Raw genomic sequence first — 20,903 nt, 5'->3', positions numbered from 1 at the left:
TAGAGCAAACAAATATAAGACAATATACATTTTCAAAAAGTAAAGTTTACACCTCCAGAAAGGAGCAGTTGCTCCAAGTCAATAGCTTCACCCACCAACATTATTTAATATAAAAAAAGAAGTTATGTCCCTACCATAACATTCCATCTGTGTTGTAGATCTTCATTCATTCCATACTGATGGGTCTTGGTTCCGTGCTCGGAACTGACTCGGCCAATACAACGCACCAGCCAAAAAACTCTTGCGCTAAGTCATACCCATAGTGCCCCTCTCCTCCTGTCTTCAGATCGAGTTTGCCTGTAAGGACAGAAAAAATGGAGGCCCTATCTGTGCAAATGCCCGATCTGGTAGTCAGGTCCAAAACCCAAACCACCAGGAGTCTTCCAAAAGAGGGTAGGAGGGTGGGACGTAAGGAATGAATGAAGATCTGCAACACAGATGGAATGTTATGGTAAGGACATAACTTCTTTATCTGATGTTGTAAATCTTCATTCATTCCTTACTGATGGGACAGAGTCCCTAGCTACTTTATGTCCTGGGAGGCCCTATGGAAGGATATTCCTGAGCAGAATTGAGCCAAAGGATGCTCTTCTCCTGGAGACCATATCCAATTTGTATTGAGTGATAAAGGTGTGGGGAGTTGCCCAGGTAGCTGATGCACAAATATTGTCCACAGAGGCTCTGGAATGAAATGCCACCGAAGTGGACACTGACATGGTGGAGTGAGCCTTGACTCTAGTAGGTAAAGTTAATTTGTTCTGTTGATATACAAAGATAATGCACTCTCTTAACCATTTTGATAAGGTGACTTTGGAAACAGAGTTGCCCAATCTTGGGCCTGAAAAGGATATGAACAGCTGGTTCAACTTTCTGAAAGATTTAGTTCTGTCTAAGTAAAAACGTAATTGTCTATGTACATCCAAGAGGTGTAAATGGTATTCACCTTTGTTAGAAAATCTTGAGAAAAAAAACTGGCAAATCAATGGACTGATTGAAATTTGAATGAAAAATAACTCTGAGTAGGAAGGAAGTGTTAATCCGAAGCGATACTCTCTCACTGTGGAAAATTATGTAAGGGCGATTAATACACAAGGCTTGTAACTCTGATATTCTCCTGGCTGAGGTGATGGCTACCAGGAATAAGGCTTTCCAGGATAAAAACTTTATGTCACATGTGGCTGAAGGTTCAAAGGGTGAACAAGTCAAAGTCTGTAGGACTAAAGTCAAATTCCAAGGTTCAGTAGGATTTTTAACAGGCAGTCTCAGCTGCAGAACTCCCTTTAGGAAGGTCTTGCAAAGACGGTGGTACATTAATGAAGAATCATTAAACCATTATGAAAATTGATTATAGATGCTAAGTGAACTACAACAGTAGAGTCGACAAGTATTCTAAGATCCTATGGACCGGGGTTGAGAAGGGGTCTAGTTCTTGTTCTTTAGCCCAGATTACAAACCTGACCCATTTACTATGACACAGTTTCCTGGTGGAGGGTTTATGAGCAGCCAGAAGTATATTTCTCCTTGAAGGCAAAAGCTGAGGCACTAGAGAGAGACTATCCAATAAATAAGTGTTGGATCCTGTTTTCTGTCGTTACATTAGAAGTATATTTCGCATTGGGGAAGATAGGTTAATCTGCCTGGCAGTCAGTGGAAGTGAGGAAACCAAGCAGTCAGCTTGAGACTCTGAAGGTCGGGATGGACCAGCCCCTGTGAGTGCGATAGGAGTCCCAGGATTGGGTCCAGGGTCCACGGGCGGTGAACCAGGTGAGGCCATAGGAAGGGGAACCAAACTTGATGAGGCTAACAGGGTGCAATGAGGATTACTTTGCTTCACAACTGTTGTGATTTCTTCAAGAACTGTGGAATGAGGGGAAAGGGAGGAAAGGCATACAGTAGAACCGGGGGTCAATCATGTATCAGAGCATCTTTCAGTGATTCCCCCTGAGAAGGGGGGAGCAGGGCAAAGTAGCTGCTGCATTTGTGGTTTAAGGGGGGAAGCAAAGAGATTGCAGCAAGGCCACCCCCAATAACAAAATATTTGTGTCACTATTACAGGACTGAGAGACCACGCATGAGGCATCAGAATGTTTCTGCTCAGATTGGAGTTCCCGGGAATGTGCATTGCTAATACAAAGGAGTTGGAAGCTATCGCCCACTGCCACAGTCTCAAGGCTTCCCAGCATAATGGGTAGGATCTGGTTCCTTCTTGCTTGTTCATGTACCAAACTACTGACATATTGTCCGATTGGATAGCAATTGTCCCCGATGGGAGGGTTGTTTGGAATGCTTGCAACACCGCCTTCAGTTCTAGGACATTGATATGCAGCCTGGCCTCCAAGGGGGACCAAGTGCCTTGGACAGTCTTTCCCTGAAAATGCACCCCCACCCCATCATGGAGGCATCCGTGGTCACTGTGGCTATGGATTGAGGGTGTGAAAAGGGATGACACCATAACTCCTGCTCTGGCTTCATCCACCAATTCAGATCCTGCTTGCATCGGTTTGTTATGTAGATTAGGTAAGAAAACGGGTGTGTTAATATTGACCACTGGGATGTTAGGAGCCCCTGAATCAGCTTCATATGAAATCTTGCTAATGGAACCAATGTGACTGTAGCTGCCACGGAGCCCAGAAGTTGCAGGACCAGTCGGGCTGGAGCAAGGTTTTGAGAGAGTATTACTTGGTTGAGATCTCAACCTTTGTAACCTGTGAAGAGGTAAAGCGACTTGGCAGGATATTGTGTCGAACATTGCCCCAATGAACTCTAAGCTTTGAGTCGGTACCAGCTTTGACTTTTTTGTGTTTATTGAGATTCCTAGCTTTTATGCCAGATTTTGAGTGCAAAATATGGCTTAAAGCAGTAGACTCCTGGTTGGAGCGGTAAGGAGCCAATCATCTAGACATGGAAACATGCGGAATCCTTGCAGTCTCAGGTGAGCTGCTGCTACTACTGCCATGCATTTTGTGAACACCATGGGGCTGTGTAGAGACCAAAGGGCAGTACTCGAAAAGTACAGCTGTGTACACTTACCATAAATGTAGATGTTTGTATTCACTGTTGCAGTCATCACATTTGGGTTATCTGCCTGCAGGTAGCCCTCAGCTGGCCTGAATACCAGAGTCTTTGGATTTCTGTGACGGATGCTGTCACTTCTTCCATGATGTCAGGTCATCAGGAGTATAAAACATGCAGCTGATGCCATTACATCAGTTTTTCTTGCCCCAGATGTCACGTGCCCCCACAATAGGAATCAATTATATGGTATGGAACACCCCCAACAAAATGCAAATACACATATTATAATATATGCCAAACAAGGAGGAAAGGTAAAAGTCAAGAGAAGTCAGGGGGCTGGAGGGAGGGTAACCAGGACTGCAACAGTGAATACACTCGAACATCTACATTTATGGTAAGTGTACACAACTGTACTATGTTCTTTGTGTTTCACTGTTGCAGTCATCACATTTGGGTTGATTCCCAAAGCTAAGGAAGGGTGGAGGTAGTTAAAGAGCATTAGGGCTAGCAATAAGGCCCTGTAAAACTGCTGTGGCAGATCCAGCTCTGGATTTAGAAAAGATGGGCAGGTGGCAATGCTTGCTGAAAGCATGAACAGAGCTCCAGGTTGCAGCTTCCAGGATGTCCCTGGTAAGGACTCCTCTGAGAAATGCAGTAGAGGTAGATGCAGCCCTGGTGGAATGTGTTCTTATCCCCTGTAAGGTAGGTTTTCCATGGTGTTTGTAGCAGAAATTGATGCAATGTGCTATCCATTTAGAAATGGTTTGCTTTGAAATGGCCTTCCCCTCTGCCTCTGCAGCAAAACTAACTAGCAGCTAGTCAGATTTTCTGAGAAGTTTAGTCCTGTCTAAATAGAATCTAACCTATCTGTGTACATCCAGAGAATGCAGTATCCGTTCCCCTTTATTCTGAGGATTAGGGAATAAAGTAGGCAAATGAATGGACTGGTTTAGAGCCACACTATACACCACCTTGGGCATAAAAAGGATGGATAAGTCCTGAGGGAAACCCTGTCCGCATGGAAGATAATGAAGGGTTCCACTGCCATGAGGGCCTGAAGTTCAGACACTCTTCTTGCTAAAGTGATGGCTAGAAGTAAAGGTGCTTTCCAAGAAAGGAATTTCAACTCTGCTGTAGCAGCTGGTTCAAAGGGGAGGGGGGGAGTGAGTTTTTCCAATACAAAGTTAAGGTCTCAGGCTGGAGTGGGAGCCCTTCTGGGGGGATCTTAAATTTTTGGCCCCTCTAAGGAATCGTTTTAGCAGGGGATGAGAGAAGAGGGTTGGGTCAGTATTATAATGTGTTGATATGGCAGAGGCATGAATCTTAATTGAAGAGAAAGATAGGCCCTTGTGGAGCATTTCTGTTAAATAATCTAGAATATGAGGTAAGCTGGGCACCGTTGTGCCCATCCCCTGAACCTGGCTCCAGGAACAGTATCTCTTCCACTTTTCTGAATAGGATTTCCTAGTACTAGGCCTCCTTTCCTCAAGAATGACATCCAGCACCTCCTTACTGAGGGTTGCTGGAGGTGAGGTCAGGGAATTAGCCAGGCTCCAAGGTTCAGAGTTTGAAGCTGAGGATGTAGAATCTGGCCCGCCTGCTGAGACAGCAGGAAAGGGGTCTGAGGCACGTGCCAAGGTTGTAGTACTGTCAGACTGCGCAAAAGGGGGGTACCAGTGCTGGCGTGGCCAGTCTGGTGCAATCAGTATTGTCCTTGGCTTGTCCTGTTTGATCTTTAGTAGAACCTTCAAGAGGAGAGGCAGAGGGGGGAAGGCATAAACTGAGAGGCTTCCCCAGGTAAAGGACAGGGCATCCACTTTCCAAGCTTGACTGTGAGGAGTTCTGGTGCAAATTTGTTCAATTGGTATGGTAGTTCTGAGGGGAGGCAAACAGGTCTACCTCTGGTGTCCCCCATTTGTTCCTCAAGAGCTTGAATATTTTGGGTTCCAGTTTCCATTCATGTGGGTCCATGAGACTTCTGCTTAAGTCGTCTGCCAGTGCATTTAGTTTGCCTGGCAGGAATTGAGCTTGTAGGTTCACTTGGTAGCTCAAGGCTATGTTCCAAGGCCATGGCTAGTCTGCAGAGTGGGTAGGAATGGGCCCCCCCCCCTGCTTGTTGATGTACCACATAACCGTGGTGTTGTCTGTCTTTACCAATAGTTGTCCTGTAAGAATAAGGTCTCTGAAGGCTGTCAGAGCATTCTGTACAGCTAACATTTCTTTTTGATTGATATGCAGGTGCATCTGTTTTGGGTTCCATTTGCCCTGAATGCACTGCCCTGCCATGTGAGCCCCCCATGCATAGTCTGATGCATCTGTTGTTAGGGTTTGGGCAGCAGGAGGTAGAGTGAAAGGGAGTCCCTTGTGGTAGCAGGCCTCTGCCCACCAAAGGAACATTGTTTCCAGATCCTGAGAATGTTGACACCATGGACTTTTTAGATACCATTGAAGTTTCCTCATATGCAGTCTTTTATATGGAATTAACAGAATGCAAGAGGCCATGAACCTCAGGGCTTGCAGGATTTTCCTTGCAGATAGCTAGGTTTGTGTGGCCAGTAGTTTGAAGTAGGTTGTCAAAGGAACTTGTTTCTCTGGAGTGAGGAATGCCATCTGGGAAGTTGTGTTCAAGCTTGCTCCCAGGAATACAATCTGTTGGCAGGGTAATAGGTGTGATTTCTTCTTGTTGATGGTGTACCCCAGTGAAGTTAGAAGTCTCTTTACAAATGCTAGGTGCTGTAACAGCAAGTCCTGACTCTCTGCCTGGATCAGGCAATTGTCCATGTATGGGTAAATCTGAATATTTCTCTGCCTGCAAAATGCAAAGGCAGGAGCTAGGCACTTTGTAAATACCCTGGGTGCAGTAGATAAGCCAAAGGGCAGTGCAGAGAACTGATAGTGCATGGAGCCTGCCCTGAAGCATAGGAATTTTCTGCAGGATTCCCTTATTGCGATGTGCAGGTAAGCTTCTTTTAAGTCTAGAGTTGCCAGCCAGACATCCTTGGCTAGCATAGGAAGAAGCTGCTGAAGAGTTAGCATTTTCAACTTTGGAACCACCAGAAAGGTGCTGAGAATACAAATGTCCAGGATAGGACGCCAGGAGTTTTCTTTTCTGGGAACCAGGAACAGTCTTGAATAAAAACCTTGCCCCTCTGTTCTGCTGGAACAGGTTGAATAGCCCTGATACTGAGGAGAGAGAGCACTTGTTTTGGGGCCTCAGCCCACTGGTTTGGGGGAAGGTCTGGCCATCCACTTGGGGTTGGGAGTGAGTGGAAGTGGAATCTGTATCCTAGGGAAACTATGTTTAAAACCCATTTGTCTTGGGTAATGAGTTCCCAGTTTTTTGCATGCAGGGCGAGTTTTCCTCCTAAGGGAGCAAGTAGTTGAGAAATGCTTGGTAGAGTTAAGGATAAGTCATTGTGCCATTTTCCATAGGGGGTGGCTTACTACTCCCTACTTTGGAAGTGGGGGCCCCCACTGCTTAGATCTGTGCATAGCCTGAGACTGAAGTCTTGGTGTTCTGCTGCTCCTGGGTTTGGACTGATAAGGCCTGGAAGGGACTGGAAAGGACCAGTTCTTTGAAGGCCAATACCTACTGAATCTAGGTGGCTGCACTTGTAAGAAATCTTTAACAGTTTGCACAGATTTAGCTTTTTCCTTCATCCTTTTGAGGACTTATTTTGCTTTGTTGTGAAGAAAGGCCCTCTTGGTGTAAGGGTGCATCCAATAATTTAGCTTTAACATGATCTGTCAAGTTTTGTTCCTTAAGCCAAGCATGCCTTCTACGTACAGACCCAGTGACAGCAGCCCTGCAAGATGCTTCTAAAGCATCAAAACCACATTGCAAAATATGTTTACCTACTTGGTCAGCATAATGCATTAACTCTTGTAAATCTTTGTGTTCAGCACAGTCAGGAATCAACATCATTTTCTGTTTAATTAATCCCATAATATGCTGCTGATACCTTAACATATGAAACTGGCAATTAAAAGTGGCAAAAGTATATACCTTCTTACCCCATCTGTCTAAAGCTCTAGAATCCCTATCAGAAGGGGTAGGATTTTTGGCAGTAGTAGCCTTAATGCCTTTTGGTCCTTGGGAAATGGTCTCTGGATCCGCAGTAGGATTCTTGAAAAGGAATTTGTGAGAGGCAGGTACTCTGTAATACCTGGGAGCTGGAGGCAAAGTGTCTGGGGTAAGGCTGGATTCCAAGAAAACATCATCTACAATCTCCAAAACAGGAAGGATAGCTAGAGGCCTGTGTTGAGGAAGATTTAAAAATTCCCTAAGTCTCTTTTTGGACTGAGAATAGTCCTGGCTTTCTCAGCGGAAATGCTCCCTAAGGGTATGCAAGGTTTCACCAAAAGAAAAAATCTTCTGGAAGGGAAGCAGAGGGAATGGAATTCTCTGCATCAGAATCCTCATAAGTAGATAAGGGTAAATCCTGGTAGTCAGAAGGAACAGAGATATCAGATTATTGATCAGAAGAATCAGAAAGAAAATCAGTTCTAGGTCTCTTAGAGGGGGAAGGCTGGCTTCCCCTAATTAAGGTAATAAGGTTTTCAGCCATTCTAATCATTTGTTTTTGAGGCATATGGGCCTGAGAATGTGCTTTGGTCGTCGGTTTTCTAGGCTTAGTGGGAGCTTTAGGCCTGAGGAATTCGGTATTTTTAGCTTGAAACAAAGTCATCAGTTTGATATGAAAATCGGTAGGCCTGAATACACCCTCAGAAGCCGGTGCCTGCACAGTGACTCCGGACCCATCCAAGGTAGAGACATCTGCAGGTTCCATAGTCGAAGAAGCATCTCGCGGCATACCGGACTCTGAATGGGTCTCGGTAGAGGCCTGCGAATCTGTAGTAGCGGGTATCAGGGACTGCAAAAGCGCCTCACTGAGTACTGGCAGACTGGAGACTAGCTTATCGGAAGCATCGTTGGCAGTTTTGGATCTATGATTGGTAATCAGGTCCCTCTGTCTCTGTCTTTATCTTTACTTTTTTTTGGAAGATCGGTAGTCAGATGGCTTAACTAAGCCATTTCGGAGTACAGAGATCGAGAACTAAAGTATTTAGCTACAAAAATAGCCTGAAGATTAATATTTTGGGCGTTGAACAAGGCACAAAACCGACAGCGAGGGACATCGTGGTCTGGGCCCAAACAGGTGATGCAGTAAGAATGAAAATCTCTATGAGGTATTTGCTTTCCACAGGCAAGACAATTGTTAATTTTTTCTGACATCGGTTAGAGCAAGAAAAAAAGGTCCCCAACGGGGTACTTATCTTTTAGAAGACTTCAGGTCTGAAACTTGAAAACGAAAATTTCAGGAGTCGGACGACCAGCACTTGCGAACTGCTTCTGCTTCAGGCACCGCACGGCAAGAAAGACTGATGTAATGGCGTCGGCCGCATGTTTTATACCCCTGACGACCTGACGTCATGGAAGAAGCGACAGCATCCGACGCAGAAATCTGAAGACTCTGGTATTCAGGCCGGCTGAGGGCTACCTGCAGATAGATAACCCAAATGTGATTACTGCAATAGTGAAACACGAAGAACATCCGGTAGTGACTGGTTCCCAGCCAGAAGCGGAGATATCTTCTGGATCGTTTGTCCATTTTTATGGGGTAACACGCATCCTGAAGATCTATAGAGCACATCCCGTCATCTTTTTCCAGAAATGGAAGAATGGACTGAACCGTGACCATCTGAAATTTTACCTGTCTGATGAATTTGTTCAGTATGCTGAGGTCCAAAATTGGCCTCCAGTTCCCTGTTTTTTGGCACTAAAAAGAACCTTGAGTAAAATCTGGATCCTATTGGTCTGTTGGGACTGTTTGGATGACTTTTTCTTAGCAGTTTTAAAACTTCTTGTGCTGCTGCATCCCTCTGACTGGGTGGAAAGTCAGGGATTCACCTTAAAGGCCTGGCATAAAGGTTGAAGGGGAAATGGTAACCTCTGGTCATTATCCTCTGCACCCAGGAAACTGATGTTATCGATTGCCAGGCCAAATGGTGCAGAGAAAAATGTCCCCAAACTGTTTCCAGAGGTAAGCAATTGGGCCACTCTTCAGAAGCGCTGATACGGCTGGCCAGAGAAGGAATCCCTGGATCCCTGATTTCACGGGCCCCCTCTGCCATGGGAGGGGCATCTTCCCGATGAGTCCCCCCTCTGCCCCAGGAGAGATTGCTCATCATGTGTGTCATGGAAAGGCCCTTTGGATTTTTTTAACCACATCTTCCCACCTCTCTGATTCCTGGTGTAAGATTATTGAGGGGTGGAAAAGAGTATGCTCACAGCAGATAGGATCTTTCTGTCCTTCTCACACCTGGCTAATGTGTCCTTAACTTCTGGGCAAACAAGGAAGACTCATCAGCAGGAGCACTGACGAAGGAAGATTTGAAGGGGTCCATAAAGTCACACAAACGCATCCAGGCATGACGTCTCATAACAACACCTGAACTGGCTGCTCTGGCTACCCCCTTGGTTGTATGGGTGATCAACCACATGGAGGAGTTAGAAATGGACTCTAGTGTGGCAAGCTGAGAGGCAACTTTATCATGCACCTCTTCAGGGAATACCACTGCCAAGGTTACCTGAAAGGTCTGTAATCAGGTCCCTCTGGAGATATGTAAAATGTGCCAGGTAGTTCAGCGACCGTAAAGCAAAGGTAAGGAATGAATGAAGCTTTACAACATCAGATTTAAGGATACTCATGCTAAAAAGCATGTTAGAGTCTATGTTTCCATTTACACTAATTGCATTCGGTTCTCATCTCTCTTCCCCTCCCAGACGTGAAAGACAGCTTGTATACATTCAGATAACATGAACTTTTAACCCTACGAAAAAAGTGCACTTGCTACCTTTAAATAAATAAACTATATTGAGCACTGTTATATTAAAAGCAAGTACTTTCTTATTACACAAGGATGGGCAAGTATTGGTTATGCAAGATTACTGCTATTAATGCATTAGTTAAAAGGAAGGCATGCCAAGCTGTAATCGACAGATATTTAGATATGATCTAGAATTTTAACAGTTTTCAATAATATTTTACAACATTTAACTTGTGATAAATAAGCTTAGTTTTCTTTATTCCCCACATCATTCTTATACACTGAAGAAAAATTACTACATTTGTACACACAAAGAGCCATGCATCTGAATAATGTTGAGTGAATTCTTACCAGACACTTGAAGGTTGTAATATTTACTGTCTAACCCAGCTCGATTTGATGCCACACAGGTGTAGGTACCTGCATCTGACACCTGCGTCCTCACGATTCTGAAAAGAAATGCACATTATGTTATGCATGCACCTATACATATACATATCTTTTCAACAATTAATAGATTGCAATAAAAAGAAGCTATGTACCTACCATAACGTTCCATGTTTGTTGTCCTACATCTCACCCTCCTTCTTGCTGGTTGGGTTCGGAGCTAATCCTCGGCTCCGACTTGGCCGATTTACTATAGCTCGAGAGCTTATACTGGCTCGAGGCTAATCCCTATCCCAACATGCCTAGAGGTAGCTACCCAAATCTCGTTTGTGATAACCCACACTAGACAGTCATAGTAAATGCAAATTTTACTAAGCTCGTACACATTCAAAGGTTAGGAAGGAAAAAAGGAAAAACAAGGCATGGTTAACTAACCTGGTATGTCAGCAGGAATCCCAGCCAGTGTAACCAATGAAGGAATTCCTCTCGATCTTCCAGGAAGGGGGAAGGAGGGGGGGCGCAAGAAGGAAGGCGAGATGAAGAACAACAAACATTGAACATTATGGTAGGTACATAACTTCTTTATGTTATGTTGTCCCCATCTCACCTTAGTTTTTGCTGGTTGGGAGCGTGTCCCCAGCAACTGGTTCTTGGGTGGCTCACTGGAATAAACTCTTCAGGACCGTGGAACCAAAGGATGCCCCGTTCCGGGAGACCACATCCACTTTGTAATGAGTGGTAAAGGTATGAGGATTTGCCCATGTTGCTGCTGCACAGATTGAATCTAAAGGTAATTTGGCTTGGAAGGCAACAGAGGTAGCCAAGGACCTGGTTGAGTGTCCTCTGGCCTTCCCTGGAAGCTTCTTGTTACGCAAATCATAAGTATAGATAATTGCATCTGACAGTCACTTTGATAAGGTCACTTTTGAAACTGGAGAACCTTGTTTATTGTCAGCAAAGGATATAAACAATTGATCTGATTTTCTAAAGTCCTTGGTCCTGTGTAAATAAAAGCATAATTGTCTATGAACATCCAGTTGGTGGAATATATTGGGGAAGAATACAGGAAGCTCGATGGACTAAGCCACGGTGGTGCAGCGGTAGCATTGTCGCCTTACAGCAAGAGGTTCTCCCGTTTGATTCTCGACGGGAGCGCCTTCGGTGTGGAGTCTGCATGTCCTCCCTGCGGTCGAGTGGCATTCGAAAGACATGCGTGCCTTCGTTGAAGGTTGGGCGTCGAGCTGGCATCTCAGCACTGTAAAAATCTACTGCCAATCATTAGCAGATTGGAGTTCCGCTGTGATGACCCCTAACCAGGAAAAGCCAAAAGAAGAACACAGGAAGCTCGATGGACTGATTTAAATTATACTCTGAACACTCCTTTGGCAAGAAGGAGGGATTGGTTCTGACAGAAACTCTATCTTTGTGGAAGATAAGATATGGAGGGCAAATAGAAAAGGCATGTAATTCTGAAACCCGTCTAGCTGAGGGGATGGCAATCAAGAAGAGGGTTTTCCAAGACAGAAATTTTAGGGGACAAGGTGCTGGTTCAAAGGGTGGAAGATCAGAGAGGCTAAAACAAAGTTTAGGTCCCCGGAGGGGTTTTCTCTTACCTGGGGCCGTAAAAGGGTTGTACCTCATAAGAATGCTTTGCATAGCTTATGGGACATGATATTAGAGCCCAACTCTCCCACATGAAAATTGGAGATGACAGCCAGTTGGACCCTGATGGTAGCTGCCCCTCATTTGAACATTTCGGCCAGGAAATCAAAAATCTTAGAAACAGGAGCAGTGAAGGGATCAATGTCATTTTTCTTTGCCCAAAAAGAGAATCTCTTCCATTTGCTAGAATAAATCTTTCTAGTAGTGGGTTTGTGAGAAGACACCAGGATGTGCTGTACTGCAGGGGAAATGTTGGGGAGCCTGGCTAACCTGCTTGGTGGTAGCAGTGAGGAGCCAGTCGTCTAGATATGGAAACACCTGGAATCCTAGACATCTCAGGTGAGCCGTGACCACTGCCATACACTTGGTGAACACCCTGGGGGCTGTGGTGAGACCAAAGGGCAGAGCTCAGAACTGATAATGACTGGCTCCCAGCCAGAAGCATAGGAATCACCTGGATCGCCTGTCCATTTTTATGTGATAGTACACATCCTGGGGATCGAAGGAGCACATCCAATTGTCCTGACCCAAAAAGGGGAGAATGGACTGCAGTGTTACCATCCAGAACTTCGCTTTTTTACTTATTTGTTTAGCTTTCGGAGATCCAAGATGGCTCTCCAGTCCCCTATCTTTTTTGGAAGTAAAAAGAACCTTGAGTAAGTTCTGGATTCGATTTGGTCTGCGGGGACTTCTTGGATGGCTCTTTTTTCTAGCAACCTTTGTACTTCTAGGGTTGCTAGATTCCCAAAGACTGGGTGGAATGTCTGGGATTGAATGTTTTGTTCTTGAGGGGGGTAATTGGGAAAAGGGAATTTTGTAACCCCTGGATATTATTGACAGTAACCATGCATCTTTCGTTATAGCTTTCCAGGCTGTTGGGTACAATGATACTATGCCCCCGACTGCCTCCAGAGGCGAACAATCGGGCCTCCCTTCAGGAGTGCTGGAAGGGCCTAGCAAAGAACATATCTCTGTCGCTCTGCTGTTGCGGAGCCCCCCCCCCTACCACGAGGCCAGCGTCTTCCGTTATTGTTTCCCCTTCTGCCCCTGGGGGAAAATTCTCCACGTGTGCCAGGTGAAGCTCTCTGGGATTTTCAAACCACATTTTCCCACTCTTTTGACCTTTAGGGTAGGGTCTAGATGGAGTGGAAAAATGGACTCCCATGGCAGAGAGAGTCTTGCTATCCTTTTCACACCTGGTGAGAGTCTCTTTTACCTGAGGCCCAAACAAGGATGAGCCATCAAAAGGGGTACTGGTAAAGCAGGACTTGAAGGGCTCCGCAAATTGACAAAGGCGCATCCAGGAGTGTCTCCACAAAGCAACTCCAGTACCTGCTGCCCTACTCGCTCCATCTGCCACTTAAGAAATGAGCCTCATGGAGGAATTACCACTGAAGTCAAGGTCGCAAGCTGGGAAACCGCCCTATTCGCAACTCTCTCAGCTGTAGGATCCTGCAGGGTATCTCCCAACTCTTTTAGTAGATCCCTCTGAAGTCACGTGAAGTGTGACAAATAATTCAGCGACCTGAGTGTAAAGGTTGCTAAAGAGAATATATGCTTCCCATACCTGTCCATTGTACTGGACTCCTTGTTCGGTGGATGGACAGATGAAGAAGTTTCCGCAAATTACATTTTAGTGGCTGCTGCCACCACAATAGCATCAACAGGAACCCCTTTGGAAAGAACGGGCTTGTCTTCAGGGACAGTTATAAATTTATTTGGTCTCCACGGAACTGGTTCCATGGTCTCTACAGCACTCCACGCTTTCCGACTCACTACAGACAAAGTGGGTCAAAAGGCGGAGACACCCAAGATGTGGAGGGTCGGGAACCAAATGCGTCCAGGTAGACAAACTCATCCTCAGAAGGGGCTAGGGACTTCCAGCCACCACTCTGTCTAAGGATTTCCAAGATGTCCGAAAAGGAGACATCCTCAGAGGGGGACCGTGGGGATCCTTCTGATTGATCCAAGTCTGTGTCTGAAGTGATAGAGTCAGGGGAGTTCAGATGCTTCCTCTTATATTTTTTTCTTCAGAGGAACGTCCTCCAAATGTTCATGGGAGGTTTTGGAAGAAGTGGGGTTGCCCAATGGGGCATCCTGGGGCATCTGTTCCCTACGCTTGGAGGGAGGAGGATGGTCAAAGGCAGGCACAGGCACCGAGGGAGAAGGAGCCAATGGAGCCAAGGATGGAGTGGTCTCAGGGGACAGCATGCTCCTCATCACCTAGAAGGCGCCATGGTCCCGAGCCGAAGAAGCCTCCGGCTCCTAAGAGCCTGGAGATCTCCTGCAAACTGAGAGTGATGGCTCCAAGGCTGATGTGGGAGCCGAGCACACATGCGTCAAAGCTCCAAGAGGGACAGCAGGGTCGGACAAGGGTCCGATGCCACTTCCCCTCTCGAAGCCGATGAGAGAGCTTCAGCTCCCAGATATCTCGATGGACTGAGACATCAAGGAGACCGGAGTGCGAGTCGGAACCGATAAAGGAGAAGTAATCGGAGCCGACGGTTCCACCACCACAACATCCATGCACTCCAGCTCTGAGCTCAAGAGAGTCAGAGGAGGACCCGAAAGAGAAGCTGGACGGGCCAAAGGAGCCAATTCCTTATGGGCTGGGCTCGATAGCAATTTGGAAAGTGCCTGTGACTTGAGGAGCCTATTAACCAGTCTCTTCACATCATGATGCAAAAGCCTGGAGGCCTGAGAGGAGTGAGAAGAGGACTGGTGACTGTCTGCCACAGATTGCAACAAGGGAGACTGTGGAGCAGAGTGCTCCGGCTCCAAAGAGGGAGACCTAGTTCTTTTATGGGCTCGGAGTGGCTCCGAAGACACTGATGGAGCTGCCGGAGACAAAGCTTTGTTGCAGGTGACACTGGGAACCGACAGAGCCGAAGACTTTACAGCAGATTTGAGTTGCTCCAAAATCAGAACCGTTGTGGATGGTTTGGGAGATTTGTCAGACTGTTTTGCTGGCTGAGGAACCTGAGATAAAGGATCCTGAGGGTTCTTCAAAAGGCCACACAGAATCAGTTTATTTTTTTTCTCTCCTGCAGGTCTCTAGCACTGAAAGCATGACAGATAGAGCATGAGTCCTGCAGGTGAACAGCCCCTAAACAGTATACACAACTCGTATGCCCATCTGTAAGGGACATTTTTTGGGAGCACAAGTTGCATTTTTTTAAAACCTGAGGATTTTGACTCTTCAGACATGCTGGATAACTAGGAAGACACAAAGCAGAAATAAGCCTATAACAGCTAGCAATAGACAGCAACAAACACACAAGCAAAACTTTTTATTTATTTATTTTTTAGGAAAGGAAGAAGAAGAAGAAGGGAGAGAGTCTCTAAGTAAAATGGCGACTCCCCCAATAGGAGAGCCACTAACTTAAATGGCTACTCCAACAGATAGTAGGGAATGAAGAAAACAAACCCTCTAAGTTAAACGGGCTCAAGGGGAAAGCAAAGCCTAAGAAAATGATGGCCAAAAGAACCCAAACAACAACAGCAGAGGAAGGTCAGAGGGTTATTAGTCAAGCAAGGACTAAGCTAGATACCAACAAGTTTAAGTAAACTAGAAAAATCCTGATAATGATGACAGCAAAATACAAAAAACTAAATACTTAGCCTGAGCCAGTAGTCACACTCTTGACTCTGCAAGCGGCAAATGAGATCTGGGTAGCTACTGCTAGGCATGTTGGGATAGGGATTAGCCTCGAGCTAGTATAAGCTCTCAAGCTATAATAAATCGGCCTCGGCTCCGAACCCAACCAGCAAGAACGAAGGTGAGAGGGGGGCAACATAACATCTACCATTTTATAAGTTTACTACATTTCTTCATTTAACCATCAGACTATTAGGTTTTCCTTTTTTGGTATCCACAACTAACACACACCAGTTACTGGTGTTTCTTTTCTTTTAGCAATTTTATTAGACAGAAAAAGTCTGAACACTGAAAAGTAAGGAACATGGGACAAGTTTTATCTGAACACAGTCAGGGTCATGAATTGTGCCAGACATAACCCTGACTCCACAGCAATAGTGAAGGCACTGTGTGACCTCCAAGGGCTGTGCACATGAGCTGACCTTGCAATCTGGCAGAGTTGGGGGACATCTGTAGGGCGGAGTGACCAAATAATGGCAAGTGAAGATGGGTCATGCTAGTATACCCCTTACAGGAATAGTGACTGTTGTAGTTCACTTAACAGGTGCTGCAACAAACCATTCTGTTAAGGGTGTGCACACTTATGCAACCCACATATTGTATGCATCTCAATCAGCATCTGCACGACTAACACATTTGTTTGATACTGCATTTGATTGCACAGGTCATATGTCACATATCAGGTGTAACGTTAACATATGCAGTATTGTGGCCCCATTGCATATCATGGAAGAGGCTGGGATGTCAACAAGGGTGTGCGCACTACTCATAGACACAGTAAGCTTTGAAGGTTGTCAGTGTAATCAGATTGTATTGCTCATACATGCACTGCTGATGCTGAGAACAGCAAATCAGAAGTCAGGCACTAAATATTGACATCTGTCCTCATATCATCCCAGGAATGTGTCAGACAAACACATAGGGGCTGTGAGCAACAGAGCAAACATAACTGCCACACATATACACATTCAGCAAAGGTGTGTACACTTGTGAAGTATGGTGCACAGTACATGCCAGGGTGCTGAACAGGTGCACAGCAATACTGTGTACATGGGTGCAGTGTGTTCCAGGGAAAGGGGCATCACCTACTAACACAACTCATTCATCACAGAGATGAATAATGTTGGTAACAAGGACTGAGTATAGCTGCAGTGCATGCTGTTAAGTTTCATATGTCATGCATGTTGACTGTTGGGTAATGACAGGTCTGTGTAATATCTTTGTGCCACCTCACCTGTAAGTGTGTGTGTGTGTGTGTGTGTGTGTGTGTGTGTGTGTGTGTGTGTGTGTGTGTGTGTGTGAGTGTGTGTAGAGGTAAGCAATGACGTACAGGTCTTAAATTAATTTTTTTGTTTTCCCCTCACAGGTAGCGAAGTGGGTCAGGGTCCCTCCTGCAGGCAAACTGATGTTAGTGTCCATACAGACTCTGACAATGATAGGTATGGTGAGGCACAGGCAGGGTTGTCAGAGGCTGAATCTGTGCCATCGGTTGACATCCCACTTTTACCCATCCCAACCCTGCACACAGTCAAAATGCCTATACATACCCCATCACCAGTGGCCATAGATGAGGGACAGTTGGAAGGTGGTGGCATAGGACAGGACAGTGTGGTGACTATGGCAAGTGTGTCTGTACACAGCAGCCATAGCTGGATGACCAGTGAGGTACCACACAGGCAAATGTACAGGGGTGCTCATAGGAGGGCTGCTGGCCATCATGCCCCTGGCAGAAGTGCCACAGCAGGTGTCACCAGACATATGTTTTGGGCTGTCATGGAGGCACAGGCGCGTATGGAACATTATACCAGACAGAGTCTGAGGTTCCAGAGGGCTACTCATTCTGCTGTACTTGACAACATCCGTGATCTTGCAGGTGCCCAAGTTATTTTGCAGAGGTCCTGGATAGATGGTTGGGTGAGATGGTGGGAATCCTCGACCGTGTGGTGTCTGTGTTAGAGCATATGGTGGGAGTAGGGCATGAGCCACATGTACGTAGGTCAGCAACACCAACAGGTGGAGGTCTACATGGACGTGCAACAAGTCACAGCCACTCCCATAGTGGCAGTACCAGCACTGCAGGGGGGGTCCTGTCCACACCACAAAGCAGCAGGTCATGTACACATGGTCTGGTCAGTCCCAACAAAGAGGCAGATCCAACGGACATTTGTCATCATTAGGGGAGAGTAACATATCTGGGCTTCTACCTGGTTGTGCCCGTGGAACCCCTGGCATGCACAGTTCCCGTGTCCATGGCCAGACATGGTGAACTGTACACCCTGCCATGTATGGTCTGTAGCTGTCCAACAAACACCTGTATAGGGCAGTCACATGGCAGAACTGTGTGCATACATACACACACATCACCAACACAGCTAGGGCACCTCCATAGCTACACACACCACATCTGCACAGCCCAATTGATAAAGAACCCCCTAACACACACACATGATGTCAACCAAACTGCTCAGCCTAGGTCTCTGGCAAACCTATAAAACACCCTGTGCATATGACGATACCTGTGCTACATCCCTGTCATCCATACCATCAATGCACGGACATGCTAATATGGTTCTAATGCACAGGGTGAATGTACTAAGGTTTAGCAATGTAATGCTGTTTAAAGTGTTTTCAGTTGGAATGTTTAATGCTTACATGTCAGGGTGTGTAGCTTTCCAGACATGATGCATTATAGCTGTTAACACTGACTGATTGTGGTTTCCATAATGTATTCAGTTTGTGTTGTAGGTGTCTATGTGTCAGCAGGATGTTGGTCTGCTGTTGTTTCCTACAAGGGGTATGGCACTCTGGTGACACACTGACTGTGTCTTATCCTGGGTACAGCTGAACACAAGTAACAGGTTTGTATCACAGTTATTGCATGTGCCACATGGCTGATAGATCTGAGGGGTGTATACAGGTGAGTGCATGGTGGCTGCTGTCAACAGCTCTTCTACAGTGGACAATGGTAAGTGTACTGGGTGGCACACACCAAATGTTTGTGAATAGCACACACACACACACACAGAGGCTTTGATGTTGATGCAATACACAAAGAATACTGTACACATGGATGTACTTAATTTTGCAATGAACTAATTATGACCTATGTAATTCTACCAAGACAAAATAGCCAAAACATCACATCAGTAAATAATCAGTCTGCCAGTTTAATATCATTGACGATGGTACTGGCAGGGTATATGGCCTCTTCCCCAATGTACTGCAATCCTGGAGTTGGTAAACATAGGTGTGTTGGTGTGAGTGGCACAGCCCTCCACTTTGGAGGGTGTGGGGTGGCGTAGAACCACACATAGTGTGATTAACAACACATGTTAACATAAACTGTACAGTATTACAGCAGACTAAGTGGAGGGGATATGCACAACAATAACCCCAATGAGAGTGGCTGTGCCCATAACAACCACACCCAACTATATATACCAACTATAGTATCGCTGTACAGTGGGGAAGAGGGCATTTACACATCTACTACTAGTTTTGATGGAATGAAGTTCCACAAGATGATTCCTTTGAAATGTTTGCTTTTGCCAGTCAGTTCTGGGACAAATGATCTCCTAGGACATATATTTTCTGCAAACTTAAGTAGATCCCTTCACATACACACACACTTACTTGGCAACACTGAGAGTAGACCCCCTACCCTGGTACTTACTGCTACTAATGTGTTTGGCCTTAATTGTACACACCACACAGCTTTTAGGATGAGGTGTGTCCTGAGTTTCTTGTTAAGTGACGAACATCACCAGGCCTTGTACACTATGGTAATGGGGGATGTACTGGGTGTTAATGAACAATACACAGTATGACATACTGTCATATACACATTGACAAACACAAAACAGTCATAGACATATATGAGAGATATGGGTTTATCAGTGCTAACTACCTTGTCAGTGAGTCCATTCTGTTAGAGAATTTGCACACAACACATGCATCATTGGGCTGGATAGTGTACTCAGTTACCTGTATGGTTGATGGTGACAGTGGTCCTCATACAGTGGACCTTGGGACATGTACTGGGGGTACCATGGTGTAAAGACAATATACCTAGTACCCACACCCCACACTGGATATTTTACTCACTGAAACCCATGATAATGCTCTGACAGGGGCCCAGAGAAGTAAATATTGTGGGAAGAAATATCTAGGGAATTGTTATGGCTAGGCTTGCATAGGCCCTAGGGCCGATAGCCTAGTACCAACCTATGAACATACCCACAATCACACATTGAAGAGGACTGCAATACAACCCTTTGTCTATCTAATCAGTGCTACTACAGGGATATGCATTTATTCCACATGCCACAGGGATAGTAGGGTGAGGGTTTGTCATGGCTCACCTAATGTCAGCAACATCACTATCCCTTAAAATGTATGGCAAGGTGTACTGCATTTGGAGAATGTGGCCTCAAAACCCACAATCACACAATGACTAGGACTACAATACAACCCTTGTCTATCTAATCAGTGCTACTACAGGGATATGCATTTATTCCAAATGCCACAGGGATAGTAGGGTGAGGGTTTGTCATGGCTCACCTAATGTCAGCAACATCACTATCCCTTATAATGTATGGCAAGGTGTATTGTATTTGGAGAATGTGGCCTCAGATTGCTGTCTCCTACAAATATACACACTCACACACATACACACACTAGCCTGGACTCAGAGGGTAACCCAACCCTATCTACCCATTTGTACAACAGTGTTATGCTGGTACTGCAAGCTCCAGGTAGCCCATAGGGTGAAGAGTGTAACAAGGTACATTTAATGCCAATTACAGCAACAACCATTTCTAAGTATAGCAATGGGGGGTGTAGTGGGTGAGAAGGCCCTCAGGGTATTATCAACTACAAGTTTACAAACACACAGACATTGTTATTCTCAGTAATGCACACTGACACATTTGTCAGTACTGGGGTTCATAGGTGCAGGTGTTCCTAGGTGTGTACCAGGCTAATGTCCACAGAGAGATAAGAAGAGTAGGGGATGTGGGTGCAGTGGTATCATGCCACCTGACATTTGTCAGCAGGTCATCTAGCAACTGATGCCACTTGAGGGATCCCTATGGTGACAGTTAAATCCAACATCCAATCATCTGGTTTTCTCTTTCAGAGGGCCAGTGAGTTGCTCTAATTCACATGTATGCAACATATATTATATAACATGGCCAGTGTCTGGGATGGAGACCTGCACCCAAGCATGTTCTGTTGACTGTGGAAGTCTAGTTGAGGTATCCATGGCATGTGGTGCATACATGGTGGGGTATCCTAGCTGTGGCACTCATAATACTGGTGGGCAGACATGCCAGTGTCAGCCAAGCATAGC

At 45.6% G+C, this 20,903-nt stretch overlaps 1 protein-coding gene across 1 annotated transcript in view; it reads right to left on the bottom strand.

Annotated features, from left to right (window-relative positions):
* The window catches only part of HMCN1 (hemicentin 1), a 5,606,893-nt gene that overhangs the window by 1,205,772 nt on the left and 4,380,218 nt on the right, over positions 1–20,903 (bottom strand). Inside the window, exon 67 of the mRNA XM_044085314.1 lies at positions 10,198–10,295. Coding sequence (XP_043941249.1) covers positions 10,198–10,295 — 98 coding nt within the window. The remainder of the gene's footprint in view (positions 1–10,197; positions 10,296–20,903) is intronic.

This window comes from Protopterus annectens, chromosome 10.part0 (assembly GCF_019279795.1).
Source record: "Protopterus annectens isolate FY-2018-M chromosome 10.part0, PAN1.0, whole genome shotgun sequence".
Lineage (NCBI taxonomy): Eukaryota > Metazoa > Chordata > Ceratodontiformes > Protopteridae > Protopterus > Protopterus annectens.
The sequence above is the reverse complement of the archived record's forward strand: the minus strand, read 5'-3'. Positions and strand labels throughout refer to the sequence as shown.